The sequence below is a fragment of the Bison bison genome, unplaced genomic scaffold (genome assembly GCF_000754665.1).
Source record: "Bison bison bison isolate TAMUID 2011002044 unplaced genomic scaffold, Bison_UMD1.0 scf7180017864118, whole genome shotgun sequence".
Lineage (NCBI taxonomy): Eukaryota > Metazoa > Chordata > Mammalia > Artiodactyla > Bovidae > Bison > Bison bison.
In genome coordinates, this window is record NW_011494690.1 from 4,673,919 (window position 1) to 4,696,928 (window position 23,010).

Here is a 23,010-nt window from a genome sequence, read left to right on the forward strand (position 1 = left end):
TGCAAAATGGAGCTGAAAACATTTCCTTAAAACCTGCAGATTTTAGCATCTGTGTAACTCAGAGTTTGCAAAACTTTGGAAGTCAAATTTGAGGGCAAACACACTCCAGGCTCTTGGATGAGCTCACTTTTTAGAGTCACCTAATTTGCTCTATAAGAAATGGAAAAGTCAGTTTCCAAAGCTGTGTCAAGCAATATTGGAGAATTTTGTAGGACCTAGATCCCAATTCCATGCTCCATGTTGGAGTCGCCAAGAAAGAACTGATGTTAAAGAAATATATTCTTTATAGTAACAAATAAGTAAATTTTAATAAAATCAAAGTATATTAAAGATACAAGTTATGTACCTCAAAACACTGATATTTTCTGCTTCATTCTTTAGTTTTAAAGCACGAAATAATCTAAAAAGAAGCATAGATTTCAGTTTCAAAGATTACCCAAAGTCAGTAGAATCTGTCATGTATAAGCTAAAATTTATGTTTACCAAACAAAAATGTTATTCATTACTGTGATAGAGTAATATATAGGTTTACATTTTTTCTCACTTAAAAATACATTAATGTAATTAGAAAGAACTAATTCTTTAGTTTTTTCCTTTTTTATACTGTAATATTAGTGGTATGGTAATGTATTAAAATTGTAATAAAGTCAAAAAAGAAAAAAATACATCCTTTGAAAGGATGATTATTCTCCTTCACATCCACCTATCTTCCTGTCCTCTTTACCTTCCCTCTCTCTGTTGAGCCAGACAAGCTTCTGTGTGTGTGCAAGTGTGTTCACATATGTGCATAAAATCTGCAGAAAGCCTCACATATATTTTGTAGACAGAAACCAAATAGCTGCTTCAGTGAAATACACTGAGTTAGTTGTATTTTTGTCAGTTCACAAAACTGCCACATCTTTATTTGCTCTATGCCTGGCATCTGGGGTTTTGTCTCCAGGGCTTAGGCGACACAGAATACACAGTGCAGTGTGTAATATCACAGTGAGACCTAGAACTGGGAGATCTACCTTAACGTAGTGTGCTCACTAAATGTTAGTCCATCTCTGAATGTCCCCATCTTGAAGTCACTGATGATGACAGCACTGGAATGTGACAGTGTTGGTTTTAATTATTCACATCAGATTGCTTTGGAACCTTGGATAACATGAAAAGTAATAAGGTAAAAGTCACAGAGATTTGTTCTTCAGATCGTACTACAAAAGTTATTTATCACTTTAAAGATCTCAGGCTTCTCTGGTGGCTCAGATGGTAAAGAATCTGCCTGCAAATGCATGAGACCCAGGTTCGATCCCTGGGCCAGGAAAATCCCCTGAAGGAGGGCGTGGCAGCTCACTCCAGTACACTTGCCTGGAGAATCCCATGGACAGAGGAGCCTCATGGGCTATGGGGCCGCAGAGTCAGACACAACTGAGCAACGAATTCTTTCACTTAACGATCTCAGCTCATTTACTTTTATAATCACTTAAAAAGTATGACTTTAGTCATAAGAAGAGATCACATTTAACAGGGTGGATTGTTTCTTACTCAATGTTATACAATAATGACTTAGCAGAAAAGCCATTGAGGGGTCTCTTGAATTTTTGTTGCAGATTTACGAATGAGCTACTGTTACGCGAAGTTTGAAGGAGGAAAGTGTTCATCACCCAAATCCAGAAATCACTCCAAACAGGAATGCTGCTGTGCCTTGAAGGGAGAAGGTTGGGGAGATCCCTGCGAGCTGTGCCCCACTGAACCCGATGGTATGTCTCCTGTCTGCATCTCTTTGGGCCATTCACAGGGCAGGCTGTAAGACCGCAGGCTTTCAGAAAATAAGACAATTTAATTAAGTCCAGATGAAATGTTCACTAAGATTATTTTATTTTAGGAGCAAGGTAGTTATTTTTTTCTGAAGTATGTTATGACTCAAAGCTGCCCAAGTAGTAGGTACCCCAGCTCTGAGAGCTTTGTTAGTTTTCTCTGGTTTCTGGGCTTGGATTGTTCATCGTGTTCCAGTATGTGCAGCCTCCACACGGTATTTGCTAAATGCCATTGGCCCACCCATTAACGAGGGTTCATCTCCACCACAGAGGCCTTCCGCCAGATCTGTCCCTATGGAAGTGGCATCATCGTGGGACCTGATGATTCAGCAGTTGGTGAGTGGCTTGCACTGGACTTTCAGCATTTTATAATATTCTCAACCAGTCTCTTCCTTGTCCTTTCTCTTGCTGTTATTTCTCCACATTTATCTTGGTAAATGAAGCCCTATTTTTTGGTCTTTTCATTTAGATACCAATTATATTATTATAGTGTATGTTAATATTATAATACATTTCATTGATTAGACACTGAAACAATCATAATTTCCCTTTGTGTTTCTAAAAAGTTACTTTGTTGTTCACTGTTTTTTCCTCCTTTGCTTAAGACATGGATGAGTGCAAAGAACCCGATGTCTGTAAACACGGGCAGTGCATCAACACCGATGGGTCCTATCGCTGCGAATGTCCCTTTGGCTACATTCTGCAAGGGAATGAATGTGTGGGTGAGTAATAAAGTGGCTTCCTCTACAGAGATTTTACAAATCAGAAATTAAGCAATTCAGCATTCACATAAGGATATATAAACACCAAGATGGGACAGAAATAAGTTTTATATACTCATTCATGTATCATTCATCTAGCAGTACTGGCTGGGTCCCTGCCAGGTACCAGGCACTGGGCTTGGTTCTCTGGCTACCCTAGTGAACTGAGCCAACAGCGTCCTTCCTTGAATGGACCTTACAGTCTGATGACAAGGACACTGAACACGTTTGAAGAGATGGTAAAACGGACAGCATTATAGTGAAAGCCTTTAAGAAATTTTTTTTAAAAATTGGTAATTGTCATAGTCTTATTCTCTCAGTATGGAAAACACAAAATTTACCCAGATTTTGTTACACTTAGTACCATGAGAGGCTGCGGACCCAGGGTATCCTCTTGTTTTAGCCCCCTTATTAAAATTTCAAAGAAAGGCTCCTGTGACTGACCTTTGACCTCTTTTATCTAAGAAATTCAAAACCATTCAATGTAACCTAAATTAATAATGGCATAAATGCTGAGGGTTTGTCTGTGTGCATTAGAAAATGTTCTTTCCATGCAGGGAATCAAGGTATGTGGTTTTTATCCACAGCCATGGCTGTGGGCACTTAAGCGAGTTTTTCAGCCCTCTAAGCCTCAGAATATAATAAATATCATGCAGATGGATTAAAATATTTCTAATTACCTTACAGCTCTAAAAATCAATGATAGTGTGATTTTTACTAACTTGAAAGAGATGTAATAATCCTGACAGTGAAATGCAATTTCATAGCAGAACAAAAGCAAAGTTGCCAGTGTTTTCTGTTCAATATCTTCAGTTAGTACTACGATATATGTGAGAAATAAGCCTCCTCACCAGGGTCTCTCAGCCCTGCCTTCTTGCCCTCACTTTCTGACTTCAGAACCTAACACGAGACACAGCTCTCAACAATAATTCATCACTTTTCTGTGCTCTAGACAGCTGAGATAGCAGTGTTATTTCTCTGGAATGTTCCTTGCCCAAAGGAAGGTATTCTCCCCAAGAGATATGTCAGAATAAGAACAGTCAATATTCTAGGTGGATGGATTAGGAGACATATATTTTTTAGACTTCCTTGGTAAGACTTTCTCCACAGTTGTTTAGAGAGATCATACCCTAAACATATTTCTTTCTAGCCTTTCTTCTGCCTAATGGAAGCCATCTGGTTTCCACAAATTCAGCAAAATCTACTTGACTCTTGACTTTATCCAGTGTCTTAATTTTGCTTAACCTCTGGTCTCTTATTTTGCGTAAGTTTAGTCTTCTATTTTATATCTGGCAAAACTCCATCATGTTTAAGGCTTCTTGGAGAATGATGTAATGTAAGGCCAAACTGGAGGTGTATTTCTAACATTAAGTAAGCAGAAACTTTTGACTTGTAAGAGAAGCCTTGTTTTAACCCTTTAAGCATCTCTTCCCAGCAGATGTATTTCATAACATATGAGGCTGGAGGCACCCACGGCAAAGAGCACAGTAAGAGCTAAGAAGCCTGGGTACTGTTACTGCTACTTAGCAAGTCAAATTTTACAGCTATAAATCTGTGGTAATAAGATATGCACTCCTCTCTTGCAAGGACAGAATGAGAATGAACCAAAATGTTAGAGATCAAAGTGCTCCAATGGAATTTGAAAGGTACTATCTGAGTCCAAGTGCATTTTCTCTCAATTCGTCATATTTTGACTATACTTCTGATCACTTGCAGACACTGATGAATGTTCGGTAGGCAATCCTTGTGGAAATGGAACCTGCAAGAATGTGATTGGAGGTTTCGAATGCACCTGTGAGGAGGGATTTGAGCCTGGGCCAATGATGACTTGTGAAGGTAAGCCTCTTAAACATAGGATAGTTGGTTGCATGTTCTGATCATAGGGATAGTAGTTGGTTGATTATAATTCTTAGTATCAAATACCACCCAGGGTATATAAAATAAAGAAGATCTGGGCCATGTCATCATTTCTTCTCTATGTGGCCTCCTCTCTGCAGAAAGTATCTGAAAAAGATGTAGGTGGTTCATGACCCAGGTGATGCCACATCTCATGCAGAGTTCTCCTTGGGGTCTCTGCTACCACTAATATTTGAATATAACACCTGTCCTGTCTCCTACCCTCTTTCTTATTTTCTTTGTCTCCCCTTTTTTCCACTGTATCCTATACACCCTTTCTCTTTTCTCTTCATCGAAACAACTACACACTAAGATTAACACCAATATCCTTTCTCTCTTTGGGGGCAATCACTGCAAAAGAGGCTGTCGATACTCTCTAAGCAACTGCCAGTATGTCTGGTAGGATGCAAGGAAAGAAAGGCAAGGAGGGAGTGTCTAGAATAGCAGCTCTCAAAGGGTGGTCCCTGGATCAGCCACGTCAGTGTCACCTGGGAATTTGTTAGAAATACAGATTTGCAGGCCTTGTCCCAGACCTCCTGAATCAGACACTCTAAGGGTGGGACCCAGCAGCCCTCCAGGTAGTTCTGATGCAGTCTTAAGTTGAGAGCCACTGGTTTAAGAAGAGAATGAAGGTGAGGCGATGGTACAGTGGGTATTAAGGTGAGCTTTTCATTAGAGATATTATCTACCAATGAAGTGAAGTGAAGTCGCTCAGTTGTGTCCGACTCTTTGCGACCCCATGGACTGTAGCCTACCAGGCTTCTCAGACCATGGGATTTTCCAGGCAAGAGTACTGGAGTGAGTTGCCATTTCCTTCTCCAGGGGATCTTCCTGACCCAGGGATCAAACCCGGGTCTCCTACATTGTAGGCAGATGCTTTACCCTCTGAGCCACTACTCCTAGTTAAAGATGTTGGTGAATCTTTAAAGGCTGTGACTAGATCACGATGTGGGATCTCACGGATGTTCTTGTCAGGATTGTTGGCCTTAGGGAGAAATGTGATAATCAAGAAGATCTGTTTTAACCCTGCTTTTCTGAACCATATTCTGATGGTTCCAAACTATGCAATCTACAGAAACCACTTTTATCTATTACTATTATTCCTATTTAAGGCTATAACTTAAGCCTCAGTGTGAACTAAGTACAATATCTCTATAAGAGTAAAATTATTCAGAATACTTTCTTGGGCATGAGACTCACTGTTACTTCACAGGAGCCTCTTTTATCTGGAGAAGGGGAGGGGTTAATGATACTGGGGGTTCTGTCCTCACAGCAGTTGACTTAGCAGTTATTCTGGCTAAATGGGGTAAAACTGATCCCCACTTCATTGTGACTTTAGGGAGTGGTAACTGGTCAACTTGAGACTTCAAAGCCAGCATTTCTGAAAAGCTCCCTATATGTAGGATGACCTATAATTTCTCATCTGCCTAAATAACAATAATTATACCAGCACCAAAGTATAAACTGAGATTGTGCTGGAAGATCCAAGATGTATGATCACCCTACTTGGGCCAATTATAAAATAACCAACTCATTTTATAATCCTGGAAATGCAGAGACTGCTTGGTCCATCCATGTTTATCGCAACTTTTGGTGAAAGTATATTGCTCTTTCGGTTGAGGCTTATGGTCCGTTATTCTCTTACTGACTTCTCCTGCAGACATAAATGAGTGTGCCCAGAATCCTCTGCTCTGTGCCTTCCGATGTGTAAATACTTATGGGTCATATGAATGCAAGTGTCCTGCTGGATATGTTCTGAGAGAAGACAGAAGGATGTGCAAAGGTGAGACATTCATGTTCAAAGTCATCTAAGCCAGGGTGTTCTAATGTCTATGATGGGCGATGTCCTTCCAAAGCATCCACTAGCAGAGAAAGACTGGAAATTGGGGAACACTGCTGTAGTCCCTGGACAATATGAGGGTTGTCATTGCTACATTTTCTCCTAAATTGTAGCTTAAAGCTGGGTTGAGGGTGGCACTGCAGACCCTGTTTAGTTCACCACACATTGCATGCCTATGACATGCCAGCCATTCTATGAGATGTGTAGATATAAGGGGGAAAAAAAACAACTTCCCCACATATAAGAAGCTCAATATGAAGAGGCTGAGAGAGAGCTATAAATAATCATAGTATGATAACTTAGAACATGAGAACACAAGGAAGGAATGTGAATAATAAATAATCACCATCACTATGGGATTTTATATTCCAAGAATGGGGTAGCATATGGAGCTGACTTGGAACAATTTCCTTTAAAAGTGCTTACTGAACACCTGCAATTGCCAAAGTACTGGACTAAGCTCTGTTATACAAAGTTGGGTAAATCCTGGGGATCCTTGAAGAGCTCTGATCTGCTTCTCCCAAGTTCTTAAATGAGCAGGTATCTGTTCTTTTCAAATGATTTACATAGAATTTTTCTTAAAGGTAGGAAGATTTCCAAAGCAAGAGCTCCATGTCACATGCAGGCTAAAGTCCAAACTTCTCAATTCAGATAACATAAAGGGGAAAGATAAAAAGAAGGAAGTGCAATAGGACAGAAAGTAAAGAATGAAGAAGAGCCACGTGTGCCAGAAAAAAGAAACTGGAGGGACGACCTAGTAGAGAAGATATTTGTAGATGCCTGTCTTTTCCTCAAAGTGTAAAAACCAAGTCTTTCGTTATTATATTACACAATGATTCTAATATGTCATATTAATACTATGATATTAAGACATCATAAGCTATATTATTTAAGTATTATATAATGGAAGCATTGGTTTATTATTAGTTTGATAATGCTGTTGTAATTATCATATTATGAAAGCTTTATATGAGGCCTTTTTAGTTCAATTTGTCAAAACTAATTAGAAATCACACTTCCTGCCTTTGAAAAATTTATCAGCTAGAGAGAAATTTCTTAAGTTCAAAGGGGGTTAGAAGATGGCTTCCCATCTTAAGAGACCAGCTCCCAAGAATGCAAAAGGAAGTAGGTTAATGTTGAAATAGTGTCAGTAAAAATTGGTTACTTGATACTGTCTTATGTTTAAAGGGCAGGGAATTAAGGCAGGTCCTTTTATGAATTTGTACATTCTTTCCAGATGAGGATGAGTGTGAAGAGGGAAAACACGACTGTGCTGAAAAACAAATGGAGTGCAAGAACCTCATTGGCACATACCTCTGCATCTGTGGACCTGGGTATCAGCGAAGACCTGACGGAGAAGGCTGCGTAGGTAAGGGCAGCCCCAGCAAAGGGGCTTTGAGTGAGTGGGAAGCGACAAAGGATGGAAGGGACGTGGGCTCTGTGTCCTTGTGGTGCTGTCTTCTCCTTGGCCAGAGCCATCTTGCCTCTCTTACCTCCTATCATGACTTTCCGTGGAGGCCTCCTTGCCTCTTGATTATCTATGAATTCCACCAGCAACATCATTTCTCTCTGAGCTGGCCTTTGAGTGCTTTTCCAGGTCCATTTGCTGCCAGGAGTAGAAGACCAGGTATTTCCTCTCGTCCCTTCCTTTATTGTTTACACTCCTTTGCTGTTTTGGGTTCGGTTCTTCCCATCACATCGGAATGCCTCCCTACTGGCTTAGCTTTGCTACGGCCACCGTAACATTGAGTACAGTTGTTCAGTAAATTTCACTAAACAAGAAATATCACTAAACCAATGGGATCTACATCCAGAGAATCTGGTCTTATCAAGACTGAGGCCCAGGCCCTGGTCGTTTTAAAAGCTCCCCGGGTGATTCTAATGTGGATTCAGCCTTGAAAAGCATAGTAGACCAGGGACTGGCAAACCACAGTCCTAGGGCCAACTTCAGCTCGCCAGCCTACCACCTGTTTTTGTAAATAGACTCGTTTTGGAACAGAGCTGTAACCATTCATAATTTTCCATGGCTGCCTTCATGCCACAGTAACAGAGCAGAATAGTTGCAACAGAGATCAAATGGCCTGCAAAGCCTAAAATACTGACTATATACTATGCAGTAATGTTATATTATTACTGTTATTACAGAAGAAGTTTCCTGACTTCTGCTTTAGTTAATGAAGAAAAAATACTAGAAAGTTTCTACATATGCCCTTTCTCATGTTGTCAGTCAAGAAGCTTAAGAACCATATTTTCCCCTTAACTCTGTAAGATACAGATTTAAACGGAAGTTGAAGAGCAGACTTTAAAAGCATAGAAAAACATGTGGACTTATGATCACTCAATGGATCTTCTGGGAACAGTGATTCTCAGCCTCAGCTGCTCACTGGAATCACTTGGAGAGTTCAGGTCTCACCCTCAGATATTGGTTTAATTGTTATCAGGGTGGCCTTGGCATTGCAAATTTTAACCCAGCTCTCTGGCTCTCATAAGATCTCTGCCTCAGGGGCTTGGAATTATTCTCAATGGGAGCACCTAGGCAAATTACTTTATGATCTTTCAACTCTCCAGCTATTATCAATGCTTTTTTTTAAACTGGGGAGACCAAATTATGATTTATTATTCCTTAATGCTGTTGAAGTATTGTTATAGGCATAATCTACATTGCATCAGAAGATTAGTGTAGACAAACTCCCTCAGGTCAAAACACCATCACAGACATTATTCTAGTGAGTATTGTAATATTTAACATATTGCTCTTAAGGATTTTTTTCCCTTTATTTAAAATAACCCTTCTGAAAATCCTCTACATGTACAGATATGGCAAGTTTTAAACTTAAGTGAAAAACATAAGTGTACCTAAAGTGCTATCATCTATGTTTAAGTATATAAAAATGCTATCAATTATGTTTTTAAAAGGGTGGAGGTATATCAAAGATATGGCTGTATTTGTTTGTATGGGTATGATTCATCTCTAGGAGGATACTCCAGAAATTAGCAGTAGCACTGGTTGCTTCCCAGGAAGGAAGTTTGGTGGCTGGGGAAGAGGAGAAGGAGGGGCACTTTGGGCTGTATATTCTTTTGTACTCTTTGAATTTGGAACCATGTGAATAGGTTATCTAGTCACAAACTAAACTTTTCTTTAAAAAAAAAAAAAAAGAATCTATCTTTGTACAAAGCGGACAGATGACGCCTCTTGTTTTTGGTCCTTCAATTACACCACACAGATGAAAATGAATGTCAGACCAAGCCTGGGATCTGTGAGAACGGGCGCTGCCTCAACACCAGGGGGAGCTATACCTGCGAGTGCAATGACGGCTTTACAGCCAGCCCCAACCAGGATGAGTGCCTCGGTGAGTACAGACCACAGGATGCTTTTGTAACCCCAGCCTCCACACTGGGATGCTTGAAACCAGATCACTTATTTGAAATAATAGAAACTGTTGAAATTTGAGGAAAGGTTAACAATGTTCATATTTTGGAGATGACTCTATGACCATGATTGTCCACTGGGCTTAGCACCACCCTGCCGCTAAATTCTTCCTTTGCTAATTGTATCATTGAATCATTTGTTTGGAATTTCTTTCTCAGCTGCCTTTTTAAGCTTTTGATGCTAAGGATCAGTTTCCATGTGTTTCTCCGACCCTTGCTATAGCCTGGTTCTCCATATTTCTGGGAACAGATAGAATGATAATCTTGTTGACACCAATGCCTTTCAGCCCACTTACTGAATATCTTGTCTTGTCTTCCCCAGATGTCATCCTTTTTCTCTTACTGCTGCTTCCAGCTTTCCCTTCTTGCTCCTTCTCAGCCAGGGTAAAGTGTTACATCCTTCTTGGGTTTTAATATCTGAGCAAATTCGGAATACCATGTTATGCTTCTAAAGTTCCCTAAAATCCTCTTTGCATTCATAAATCCCTTCCAGACAACCGAGAAGGGTACTGCTTCACGGAGGTGCTCCAGAACATGTGTCAGATCGGCTCAAGCAACAGGAACCCCGTCACTAAGTCTGAATGCTGCTGCGATGGAGGGAGAGGCTGGGGGCCCCACTGTGAGATCTGCCCTTTCCAGGGCACTGTGGCTTTCAAAAAACTCTGCCCCCATGGCCGAGGGTTTATGACCAATGGAGCAGGTACTTCATTTTGTTCTGATTTTTGACCAACGGAGCAGGTACTTCATTTATGGTCCAAAAATACTTTCAGGGAATTTGTTTTATGAGGAGCAGATGAGAATATAGAATCGATAATGTGGGCCTAGGCTGAGTTCCCTAGTTTAGGTTGACCAAAAAAAAAAAAATCATTATGGTACTTTAGATATTCAAAGCCATGTTGCCAGAGTGTCCTTGGTCTGATTAACGTGTGTGCTTCAGTTCGTGTCTTTACATTACAAGGAGTCCTCAACTTTTTAAGCTGGTTTGTTATAAGAATATAACCTTTTACTCAGAATATAACCTTTTAGATACATTTGGAAATAAATGATCACTAAATTCCTAAAGTAGCCCACCAATATGTATTTTATCTCATAAAACTGACTGAAATATATCACATGGAAGAAGTCTAAAACAATGCTGATACAATCAGCCTTCCATATCCACAGATTGCATATCTGTAGATCCAACCAACCTTGGATTGACTTCTACCCACGGTTGATTGAACCTGCAGTCCCAACTGTACTATGCCATTTTGTATATGGGGCTTGAGTGTCCATGAATTTTAATATCAACAAGGTAGTTCTGGAACCAGTGTCCTGGATATGGAGGGATGATTGTACTGGCAATTAAGACAGCTGCCTCTGGAAAAGTACAAGCCATGTCAACTTGAGAGGGATGAGGAGGCTGTCGAGGTGTCTGAGGCTGCTCTGAAAAAGACTTTCAGGCCTATGTTCATCAACAATAACTACAATTGTTTGCAGTCTCATAAAAAGAGACTTTGAGCTCCTTGGGAGGAAATCAGAAGTGAGAGGAGAATAAAGAGATTAAATAGGATTTATGTTCATGTTACAAAGATGTGACTAAGGGTAGAATAACAGAATTGGATGTGGTAAAGACAGAATAGATGGAATGACCAAAGTGATTTATCATTCTTTGGCAGATGTGAAAATGAGATGGTAGATGCATTTCTTCAGACCAATGAAAGTATGCTATGTTGCATTTCAGAGTAATCTTGAAAAGATCAGGAAAAATAAGAGCTATGGGTATAAAATTGTTACTTAACAATCCAAGGCTAAGAACTCACTTGCTATTGGCACCCTGCTAAGCAGTAATGAGACAGAAGGGTCAAGATGTGAGTGTCAGTGGCTTTAATGCCCAGTAGTACATATTGACCCTTTTATAATGCCTTTCTCATTTTAATTGCTATTTATTAAATTATAGATATTGATGAGTGCAAGGTTATTCATGATGTTTGCCGAAATGGGGAATGTGTCAATGACAGAGGATCATATCATTGCATTTGTAAAACTGGCTACACTCCAGATATAACTGGAACTGCCTGTGTAGGTAAGTGCTCTATTTCTGATACTCAGGTTTATTCTCGGGTGGAAATTGTACATTATGAGAAAAAAACCTTCAAACTAAAACTCTAAAAAGCCTGTGTAATTTCATAAGGAAACGTAAGACAGTGATCAAAGACCATACAGTTTACCTTTCCTTTCTTTAAAACCAAGATTCTTTGTTAGACGCTGTGGGTATTGAGCACTGAAACATCTTTTTAGATGGGCAGTCACACTGTGTCTCTTTGATCATAGATCTAAATGAGTGCAACCAGGCTCCCAAACCCTGCAATTTCATCTGTAAGAACACAGAAGGGAGTTACCAGTGTTCATGCCCGAAAGGCTACATTCTGCAGGAGGACGGAAGGAGCTGCAAAGGTAAAGTGGAAACTGCCTTCACCCACTTATCTGCCTTATGGGAACATGGTTTCATTCCTTGTGCCTTTGAGGGATCCAAAGCTGAAAGACCTCCCCATGGGCAAGAGGTACATCCCTGGGGTTAGTGCCTCCTTGGGGACATTTTTCTTACACCAACACTGGAACCTCCTAAAAAGGATCCTATATCTAAAGACAAAGAAGTAGCCAAAATGAAATGGTAGGAATGGGCACAATCATGATAAATCCCATAACTGCTGGTGGATGCCCCACAAAGTGGAAAATAGCCACAGAAATTCTTCCACAAGAGTGAAGGTTCTGAGCTCCAGGTCAGGCTCCCCAGCCTAGGGGTCTGGGAACACGAAGAGCCCCCAGAGAATCTAACTTTGAAGGCCAGTGAGGTTTGATCACAAGAATTCTACAGGACTGAGGAAAATAGAAACTACGCTTGTAGGGCACATACAAGTTCTCATGTACACCAGAAGCCAGAGAAAAAAGTGGTGACCTCATAAGAACCTGGACTGGACCTACCTGCTGGTATTCCATGGTCTCTTGCAGAGGTGGGAGGTGGTTATGGCTCACTGTGGGAACAAAGACACTGGAGGCAGTGATTCTGGAGAGTACTCACTGGCATGAGCCCTGGTGGAGACAGCCATTTTTTCACCAAGTCTTGGCTCCAAACAGCATGTCGGCTCTGATGCCTCAGGCCACACAACCAACAAGGTAGAAACACAGCCCGGCCTGTCAGCAGACAGGCTGCTTAAAGTCTTTCCTGCTAAACACATTCCCTGACAAAGCCCTGCCCACCAGAGGGACAAGAAAGGCTCCACCCACCGGCAGGCAGGAAAAAAAAGTCCCTCCCACCAGGAAGCCAGCACAAGCCTTAACCACTAGAAGGCTGACAGCAGAAGCAAGAACTACAATGTTGCAACCTGAAGCATGGATACTGCAAATCACAGAAAGTTAGATAAAATGAGAGAGCACAGAAATATGTCCCAGATGAAGGAACAAAATTAAAAACCCAGAAGAACAACTAAGTGAAGTAGAGATATGCATTCTACCCAAAAAAAAGAATTCAGAGTAACGATAGTAAAGATGTTTCAAGATCTCAGAAAAAGAATAGAGGCACAGATCTAGAAGATAAAAGAAAAGTTTAATAAAGACCTAGAAAAAATAAAAACATGAACAATAACTGAAATAAAAAATACACTGAAAAGTGAAGTCACTTAGTCGTGTCCGACTCTGCAACCCCATGGACTGTAGCCTACCAGGCTCCTCTGTCCATGGGGTTTTCCATGGCAATAGTACAGGAGTGGATTGCCATTTCCTTCTCCAGGGGATCTTCCCGACCCAGGAATCGAACCCAGGTCTCCCGCATTGTAGACAGACGCTTTACCGTCTGAGCCACCAGGGAAGTCCTAGAAGGAATCTATAGCAGAAAACGTGAGGCAGAAGAATGGATAAGTGAGATGGGAGATACATGCTGGAAATCACTGCTGAGGAACACAATAAAAGAATGAAAAGAAATAAAAACCATCTAGGAGACCTCTGGGACAACATTAAATGCAGCAATGTTCACACTAGGGATCTCAGAAAGAGAAGAAAAAGGATCTTTTAAAATATTTGAAGAAATAATAGCTGAAATTTTCCCAAATATGGGAAGGGAAATGGTCACCCAGATCTAGGAAGCACAGAGAATCCCAGCCGGTATAAATCCAATGAGGAACACACTGAGACACAAAGTAATCAAACTAACAAAAATGAAAGACAAAGGAAAAGTATTAACATACAAGGTAACTTGCAGCTGATTTCTCAGCAGAAACTCCTCAGGCCAATAGGGAGTGGAACAATGTATTTAAAGTGATGAAAGGGAAAAACCTGCAACCAAGAATAATCTACCGAGCCAGGCTGTTACTCAGGTTCAACAAAGAAATCAAAAGCTTTACAGACAAGCAAAAGCAAAGAGAATTCAGCACCACCAAACCAGCTTTGCAACAAATGTGAAAGGAACTTCTCTAGGCAGAAGAGAAAAGGCCACAACTAGAAATAAGAAAATTACAAATGGAAAACCTCACGAGGAAAGGCAAACATACTGAAAAGGTAGGAAATCATCCACACACAAATATGCTGTCAAAACCAGAAATGGTGAGGAGAGCGTAAATGCAGAATATTGGAAAAGGATTTGATATTAAGAGACTAGCAACTTAAAACAATCTTTTTATATACAGATTGCTATGTCAAAACCTCATGGTAACTGCAAACTGAAAATCTGTAATAGGTATACACATACAATAAGAAAAAGGAATCCATACACAACAGTAAAGTCAGTCATCGAATCACAAAAAAAGAGAACAAAAGAGGAAAGGAGGAAAAAATACCTTTTTTTTAAAAAAGCCAAAATTTTTTTAATGGCAGTAAGAACTTACATGCCTTCATGGATCACTGCCTTGTCATGGCGAAAGGGATTGTGTAAATCAATGAAGCTATCAGCCATGCCCTGCAGGCCCACCCAAGACGGACAGGTAATAGTGGAGAGTTCTGACAAAACGTGGTCCACTGGAGGAGGGAATGACAAACCACTCCAGTATTCTTGCAGTGAGAACCCTATGAACAGAATAAAAAGGCAAAAAGGATATGACACTGAAAGATGAGCCCTCTCAGGTTAGAAGATGTCCAGTATGCTACTGGGGAAAAGTGGAGGGCAATTACTAATAGCTCCAGAAAGAATAAAGTGGCTGGGCCAAAGCAGAAACATTGCTCAGTTGTGGGTGTGTCTGGTGGTGAAAGTAAAATCCAATGCTATAGAGAACTATACTGCATAGGAACCTGGAATGTTAGGTCTATGAATCAAAGTAAATTAACACAGTCAAACAGGAGATGGCAATCGACATCTTAGGAATCAGTGAACTAAAATGGATGGGAATGGGTGAATTTCGTTCAGATAACCATTATATCTACTACTGTGGGCAAGAATCCCATGGAAGAAATGGACAAGCCCTCATAAACAAGAGTCAAATGCAGTATCTAGGTGCAATCTCAAAAATGATGAACAGTCTCAGTTTATTCCAGATCTAATCATTCAACATCACAGTAATCCAAGTCTATTCATCAACCATTGATGCCAAAGAAGCTGAAGTTGGCCAGTTCTATGAAGTCTTACAAGACCTTCCAGAACTAACACCATAAAAAATGTCCTTTTCATCATAGGGGATTGGAGTGCAATAGTAGGACGTCAAGAGATACCTGAACTAACAGGCAGGTTTGGCCTTGAATACAAAATGAAGCGGGCAAAGGCCAACAGGGTTTTGCCAAGAGAATACACTCATCATAGCAAACACATTTTACCAACAACACAAGAGATGATTTTACACATGGACATCACCAAATAGTCAATACTGAAATCGGATTGATTATATTCTTTGCAGCCGAAGATGGAGTAGCTCTATACAGTCAGGAAAAACAAGACCTGGAGCTGATTGTGGCTCAGATCATCAGCTCCTTATAGCAAAATTCAGGCTTAAACTAAAGAAAGAGGGGAAAGCCACTAGGCCATTCATGAATGACTTAAATCCCTTGTACAGTGAAGGTGACAAATAGATTCAGGGGACTAGCTCTGGTAGAGTGCCTGAAGAAATATGGACAATTTGTAACAATGTACAGGAGGCAGTGACAAAAACCATCCCAGAGAAAAAGAAATTCAAGAAGGCAAAGTGGTTGTCTGAGGAGGCCTTACAAATAGCAGAAAAAGAAGAGAATCGAAAGGCAGAAGAGAAAGGGAAAGATATACCCAACTGAATGCAGAGTTCCAGAGAATAGCAAGGAGAGATAAGACGGCCTTCTTAAATGAACAATGCAAAGAAGTAGAGGGAAACAATAGAATGAGAAAGACTAGAGATCTCTTCAAGAAATTTAGAAATATCAAGGGCACATGCAAAGATGGGCACAATAAAGGACAGCAAGAACCTTTCAGAAGCAGAAGAGATTAAGAAAAGATAGCAAGAATACACAGAAGAACTGTACAAAAAAGGTCTTAATGAACCAAATAACCATGATGGTTTGGTTACTCACCTAGAGCCAGACATCCCAGAATGTGAATTCAAGTGGGCCTTAAGAGGTATTACTACAATCAAAGCTAGTGGAGGTGATGGAATACCAATTGAGCTATTTATAATCCTAAAAGATGAGGATGTTAAAGTTCTGCACTCAATATGCCAGCAAATTTGGAAAACTCAGCAGTGGCCACAGGACTGGAAAAGTTTTCATTCTAATTTGAAAGAAGGGCAATGCCAAAGAATGTTCAAACTTCTGCACAATTGTGCTCATTTCACATGCTAGCAAGGAAGACAGAAAATCCTTCAAGCTAGGCTTCAACAATACATGAACAGGGAACTTCAGACACACAAGCTGGGTTTCAAAAGGGCAGAGGAACCAGAAATCAAACTGCCAGCATCTGCTGGATCATAGACAAAGCAAGAGAATTGCAAAAAACTTCTGCTTCATTGACTATGCTAAAGCCTTTGACTGTGTGGATCACAACAAACTGTGGAGAATTCTTAAAGAGACAGAAACACCAGAGCACCTCACCTGCCTCCTGGAAAACCTGTATGCAGGTCAAGAAGCAACAGTGAGAACTGGACTTGGAAAAATGGACTGGTTCAAAATTGGGAAAGGAGTACATAAAGGTTGTATATTGTCACCCTGCTTATTTAACTTAGATGAAGAATATGTCATGTAAAATGTGGGGCTGGATGAAGCACAAGCTGGAATCAAGACTGTCGGGAGAAATGGCAACAACCTCAGATATGCAGATGATACCATACTAGTGGCTTCCCTGGTGATTCAAACAGCAAAGAATCTGCCTGCAATGCCGGAGACCCAGGTTCGATTCCTGGGTCGGAAAGATCCCCTGGAGAAGGGAATGGCTCCCTACTCCAGTATACTTGCCTGGATAATTCCATGGGCAGAGGAGCCTGGCAGACTACAGTCCTTGGGGCCACAAAGAGTCAGATAAGACCGTGAAACTAATACTTTCACTTTGGGGCTTCCCAGGCTGGTGCTAGAGAACCAGCCTGCCAATACAGGAGACACAAGAGATTCAGCTTTGATCCCTGAGTTTCAAAGATCCCCTGGAGTACGCCATGGCAACCCACTACACTGTTCTTGCCTGGAGAATCCCATGGACAGAGGAACCTGGGGGACTACAGTCCATAATTTTGCAAATAATTGGACACAACTGAAGTGACTTAAATGACAACCTACTCCAGTATTCTTGCCTAGAGAATCCTGTGGACAGAGGAGCCTGGGGGCTGCTGTCCATAGGGTCGCACAGAGTTGGACACGACTGAAGCAACTTAGCATGCATGAAGTGACTTAGCATGCACACAATGGCAGAAAGCAAAGAGAAACTAAAGAGCCTCTTGGAATTAAAAGACACTTGCTCCTAGGAAGAAAAGCTATGACAAACCTAGACAGAATATTAAAAAGCAGAGACATAACTTTGCTGACAAATGTCTGTATAGTCAGAGCTATGGTTTTTCCAGTAGCCACGTACGGATGTGAGAGTTGAACCATAAAGAAGGCTGAGCACCGAATAATTGATGCTTTCAAACTGTGGTGCTGGAGAAGACTCTTGAGAGTCCGTTGGACACCAAGGAAATCAAACCAGACAATCCTAAAGCAAATCAACCCTGAAGACTCATTGGAAGGACTTATGCTGAAGCTCTAATACTTTGGCCACCTGATGCAAAGAGCCAACTCATTGGAAAAGACCCTACCTGATGCTGGGAAAGATTGAGGGCAAGGGGAGAAGGGGGTGACAGAGGATGAGATGGTTGGATGACATCATTGACACAATGGACATGAGTTTGAGCAAACTCAGGGAGATAGTGAAGGACAGGGCAGCCTTACGTGCTGCAGCTTGTGGAGTTACAAAGAGTCAGATATGACTTAGTGACTGAACAACAGCAGCAAATATCACTGGTGAGCTTAGATGCAAATATCCTCAACAAAATACTAGCAAACCGAATCCAACAATACATTAAGTGGATCATACACCATGATCAAGGGAATTTACACCAGGAATGCAAGGATTTTTCAATATCTGCAAATCAGTCTGATAAACCACATCAACAAATTGAAGAAAAAAAAACATATGATCATCTCAATAGATGCAGAGAAAGCTTTTGACAAAATTCACCAGGCATTTATGATAAACGTTCTCCAGAATGTGGGCATAGAGGGAACATACATTATAAAGGCCATATAAGACAAACCTACAGCTAACATCATACTCAACAGTGAAAAGCGAAAGCATTTTCTCTAAGTTCAGAAACAAGACAAGAATGTCCACTTTCACCACTCTATTCAGCATAGTTGTAGAAGTCCTAGCCACAACAATCAGAGAAGAAAAAGAAATAAAAGAAATCCAAATTGGAAAAGAAGAAGTAAAACTGTTACTATTTGCAGGCAGATTCTTTACCATCTAAGCCATCAGCAAAGCCCAGATGATATGATACTATACATATAAAATCCTAAAGATGCTATTAGGAAAGTACTAGAGCACATCAAGGGGAGATAAGAAAGCCTTCCTCAGTGATCAATGCAAAGAAATAGAGAAAAACAATAGAAGGAGAATGACTAGAGATCTCTTCAAGAAAATTAGAGATACCAAGGGAACATTTCATGCAAAGATGGGAGTAATAAGGACATAAATGGTATGGACCTAACAGGAGCAGAAGATATTAAGAAGAGGTGGCAGGAATACACAGAAGAACTATACAAAAAAGATCTTCATGACTAAGATAATCACGATGGTGTGATCACTTACCTAGAGCCAGACATCCTGGAATGTGAAGTCAAGTGGGCCTTAGAAAGCATCACTACGAACAAAGCTAGTGGAGGTGATGGAATTCCAGTTGAGATATTTCAAATCCTGAAAGATGATGCTGTGAAAGTGCTGCACTCAATATGCCAGCACATTTGGAAAACTCAGCAGTGGCCACAGAACTGGAAAAGGTCAGTTTTCATTCCAATCCCAAAGAAAGGCAATGCCAAAGAATGCTCAAACTACCGCACAATTGCACTCATCTCACATGCTAGTAAAGTAATCTCAAAATTCTCCAAGCCAGGCTTCAGCAATATGTGAACCGTGAATTTCCAGATGTTCAAGCTAGATTTAGAAAAGGCAGAGGAACCAGAGATCAAATTGCCAACATCTGTTGGGTCCTCGAGAAAGCAAGAGAGTTCCAGAAAAACCTCTACTTCTGCTTTATTGAATATGCGAAAGCCTTTGACTATGTGGATCACAACAAACTGTGGAAAATTCTGAAAAGAGATGGGAATACCAGACCATCTGACCTGTCTCCTGAGAAATCTGTATGCAGGTCAAGAAGTAACTGTTAGAACTGGACATGGGACAACAGACTGGTTCTAAATCGGGAAAGGAGTAGGTCAAAGCTCTATGTTGTCACCCTGCTTATTTAACTTATATGCAGAGTATGTCATGAGAAACGCTGGGCTGGAAGAAGCACAGGCTAGAATCAAGATTGCAGGGAGAAATATCAATAACCTCAGATATGCAGATGACACCACCCTTATGGCAGAAAACAAAGAACTAAAGATCCTCTTGATGAAAGTGAAAGAGGAGAGTGAAAAAGTTGGTTTAAAACTCAACATTCAGAAAACTAAGTTCATGGCATCTAGTCCCATCATTTCATGGCAAATAGATGGGGAAACAATTGAAATACTGGGGGACTTTATTTTGGGGCTCCAAAATCACTGCAGATGGTGATTGCTGCCATGAAATTAAAAAACGCTTTCTCCTTAGAAGAAAAGCTATGACCAACCTAGACAGAATATTAAAAAGCAGAGACATTACTTTGCCAACATAGGTCTGTCTAGTCAAAGCTATGGCTTTTCCAGTAGGCAAGTATGGTTGTGAGAGTTGGGACTATGAAGAAAGCTGAGCACCGAAGAATTGGTGCTTTTGAATTGTGGTGTTGGAGAAGACTCTTGAGAGTCCCTTGGATTGCAAGGAGATCCAACCAGTCAATCCTAAATGAAATCAGTCCCGAATATTCATTGGAAGGACTGATGCTGAAACTGAAACTCCATAACTTTCGCCACCTGATGCAAAGAACTGACTCATTGGAAAAGACCCTGATGCTGGGAAAGATTAAAGGTGGGAGGAGAAGAGAACGACAGATGATGAGATGGTTGGATGGCATCTCGAATCAATGGACATGAGTTTGAGTAGACTCCAGGAGTTGGTGATGGACAGGGAAGCCTGACGTGCTGCAGTCCGTGAGGTCACAAAGAGTTGGACACAACTGAGTGACTGAACTGGGCTGAGAACGTGTCTATGAATTTGGTAATTTAGTTGCAGGATACAAATTTAATACACAAAAATCTGTTGCATTTGTATACACTAACAATGAAAGATCAGAAAGAGAAATTAAAGAAACAGTCTTTCATCAGAAAGAATAAAATACCTTGGAATAAACCTACCTGTAAAGGCAAAAGACCTCTACCTGAAAGACACTAATGGAAGAAATTGCAGATGACACAAACAGATGGAAAAATATACCATGTTCTTGGATTGGAAGAAACAATACTGTCAAAATGACTATGCTATTCAAGGCAATCTACAAATTCAGGGCTATCCCTATCAAATTACCAATGGTGTTTTTTGCAGAACTAGGACAAAAAATTTTAACATTTATATGGAGACCCAAAAAACCCTAAATAGTCAAATCAATCTTGAGAAAGAAAAATGGAACACTCACTTCAGTCTATCCTACAAAGCTACAGTCATCAAAAGAGTAATGTTATTGGTACAAAAACAGAAATATGAATCATTGGAACAAGATAGAAAGCCCAGATATAAACCCATGCACCTATGGTCAATTAATCTATGATAAAGTAGGCAAGACTATTCAATGGAGGAAAGACAGTCGAGAAAACTGGACAGCTACATGTAAAAGAATGTAGTCTTTAACACCATACACAAAAGTAAACTCAAAATAGATTAAACTCTTAAATATCAAACATGATACTATAAAACTTTTGGAGGAAAACAGGCAGAACACTCTTTAAGTTGCAGCAATATATTTTTCAAGCTATCTCCTAGAGTAACAGAAATAAAAATAAATGAATGGGACCTAATTAAATTCAAAAGCTTTTGTACAGCAAAGGAAACCATAAACAAAATGAAAAAAAAGTTCACAGTATGGGAGAAAATATTTGCAAGTGATGCAACTGACAAAGGATTAATCTCCAAAATCTAGAAACGGCTCATGCAGCTCAATATCAAAATAAACAAAAAACCCAATCAAAAAATGGATGAAAAATCTAAATAGACATTTCTCCAAAGATGGCCACATGAAAAGATGCTCAGCATCACTAAATTATTAGAGAAATGCAAATCAAAATTACAATGAGATTTCATCTCACACTATTCAGAATGACCATCATCAAAAAGTCTACAAAGAATAAATGCTGAAAAGGGTGTGGAGAAGAGGAAACCCTCCTACATTGTTGATGGGAATGTAAATTGGTACAGCCACTCTGCAGAACAGTTTAGAAGTTCCTTTAAAAATGAAAAATAGAACAACTGTATGGTCCAGCAATCCTATTCCTGAGCATGTATCTGGAGAAAACCATGGTTCAAAAGTCTACATGCACCCCAGGGTTCAGGGCAGCACTGTGTACAATAGCCAAGACATGGGAGCAACCTGCTGCTGCTAAGTCACATCAGTCGTGTCCGACTCTGTGCGACCCCATAGACAGCAGCCCACCAGGCTCCCCCATCCCTGGGATTCTCCAGGCAAGAACACTGGAGTGGGTTGCCATTTCCTTCTCCAATGCATGAAAGTGAAAAGTGAAAGTGAAGTCGTTCAGTTGTGTCCGACCCTCAGCGACCCCATGGACTGCAGCCTTCCAGGCTCCTCCATCCATGGGATTTTCCAGGCAAGAGTACTGGCAACCTAAATGTCCAATAACAGATGAATGGATGAAGTAGATGTGGTACATATATACAGTGGATATTACTCAGTCATTAACGATACAATAGCATTTGCAGCAAAATGGATGGACGTGGAAACTATCATACTAAGTGTAGTAAATCAAAGACAAATATCATATGATATTGCTTATATGCAGAATCTAAAAAAAAAAAGAGAGATACAAGTGAACTTATTTACAAAACAAAAACAGACTTAGAAACATAGAAAACTAACTTATGGTTACCAGAAGGAAAAGCTGGGGGCAGAGGAGGGATAAATTGAGAGTTTAGAATTTATGTATATACACTACTGTATATAAACTAGATAACCAACAAGGGCTGACCAGATAGCACAGGGAAGTTGGCTGAATATTCTGAAATAACCTACATGGGGAAAAAATTTGAAAAAGAATAAATCTGTGTATGTGTATACGGAATCACTTTGCTGTACACCTGAAACACAACAGTTAATCAACTATACCCCAGTATACAGTGAAAATTTTTAAAAAATCCCTGAGTTGTCCCCCTCACCTATTTGCAGGTAATAAGCTGCAGCAAACCTGTGATGATGCTCTAGCAAAGCCCCTGGGGTCATAGATCAGGCAGGACACCTACTAGCAGGAGACATACAGCTGTCAATAATGCAGAAAGCAGAAAAGCAGAAACGGCAACTCCCCAGCAATAAAAGAGCACAGGATTGGCTCGTTTCTAAGAGATGTCAGCACTAGGAGAAATATGGGCAGTTCTTTCAGTTCAAGCCCACTCCAGATATTAGTCTAGCCAGGAACTGGCACAGATCTGCAGTTCCAAGCACAAGTCTGTCTGCAGTGATAAAAGAATCTCACAAGGAAG

The 23,010-nt window shown here is 40.4% G+C and overlaps 1 protein-coding gene across 1 annotated transcript in view; it reads left to right on the forward strand.

The window, feature by feature from the left end:
- Positions 1-23,010, forward strand: part of FBN1 (fibrillin 1) — a 268,138-nt gene that overhangs the window by 227,388 nt on the left and 17,740 nt on the right. The window contains exons 52-61 of the mRNA XM_010839558.1: positions 1,593-1,742; positions 2,070-2,135; positions 2,405-2,521; positions 4,277-4,396; positions 6,117-6,239; positions 7,534-7,665; positions 9,521-9,646; positions 10,219-10,425; positions 11,665-11,790; positions 12,039-12,161. Coding sequence (XP_010837860.1) covers positions 1,593-1,742; positions 2,070-2,135; positions 2,405-2,521; positions 4,277-4,396; positions 6,117-6,239; positions 7,534-7,665; positions 9,521-9,646; positions 10,219-10,425; positions 11,665-11,790; positions 12,039-12,161 — 1,290 coding nt within the window. The remainder of the gene's footprint in view (positions 1-1,592; positions 1,743-2,069; positions 2,136-2,404; positions 2,522-4,276; positions 4,397-6,116; positions 6,240-7,533; positions 7,666-9,520; positions 9,647-10,218; positions 10,426-11,664; positions 11,791-12,038; positions 12,162-23,010) is intronic.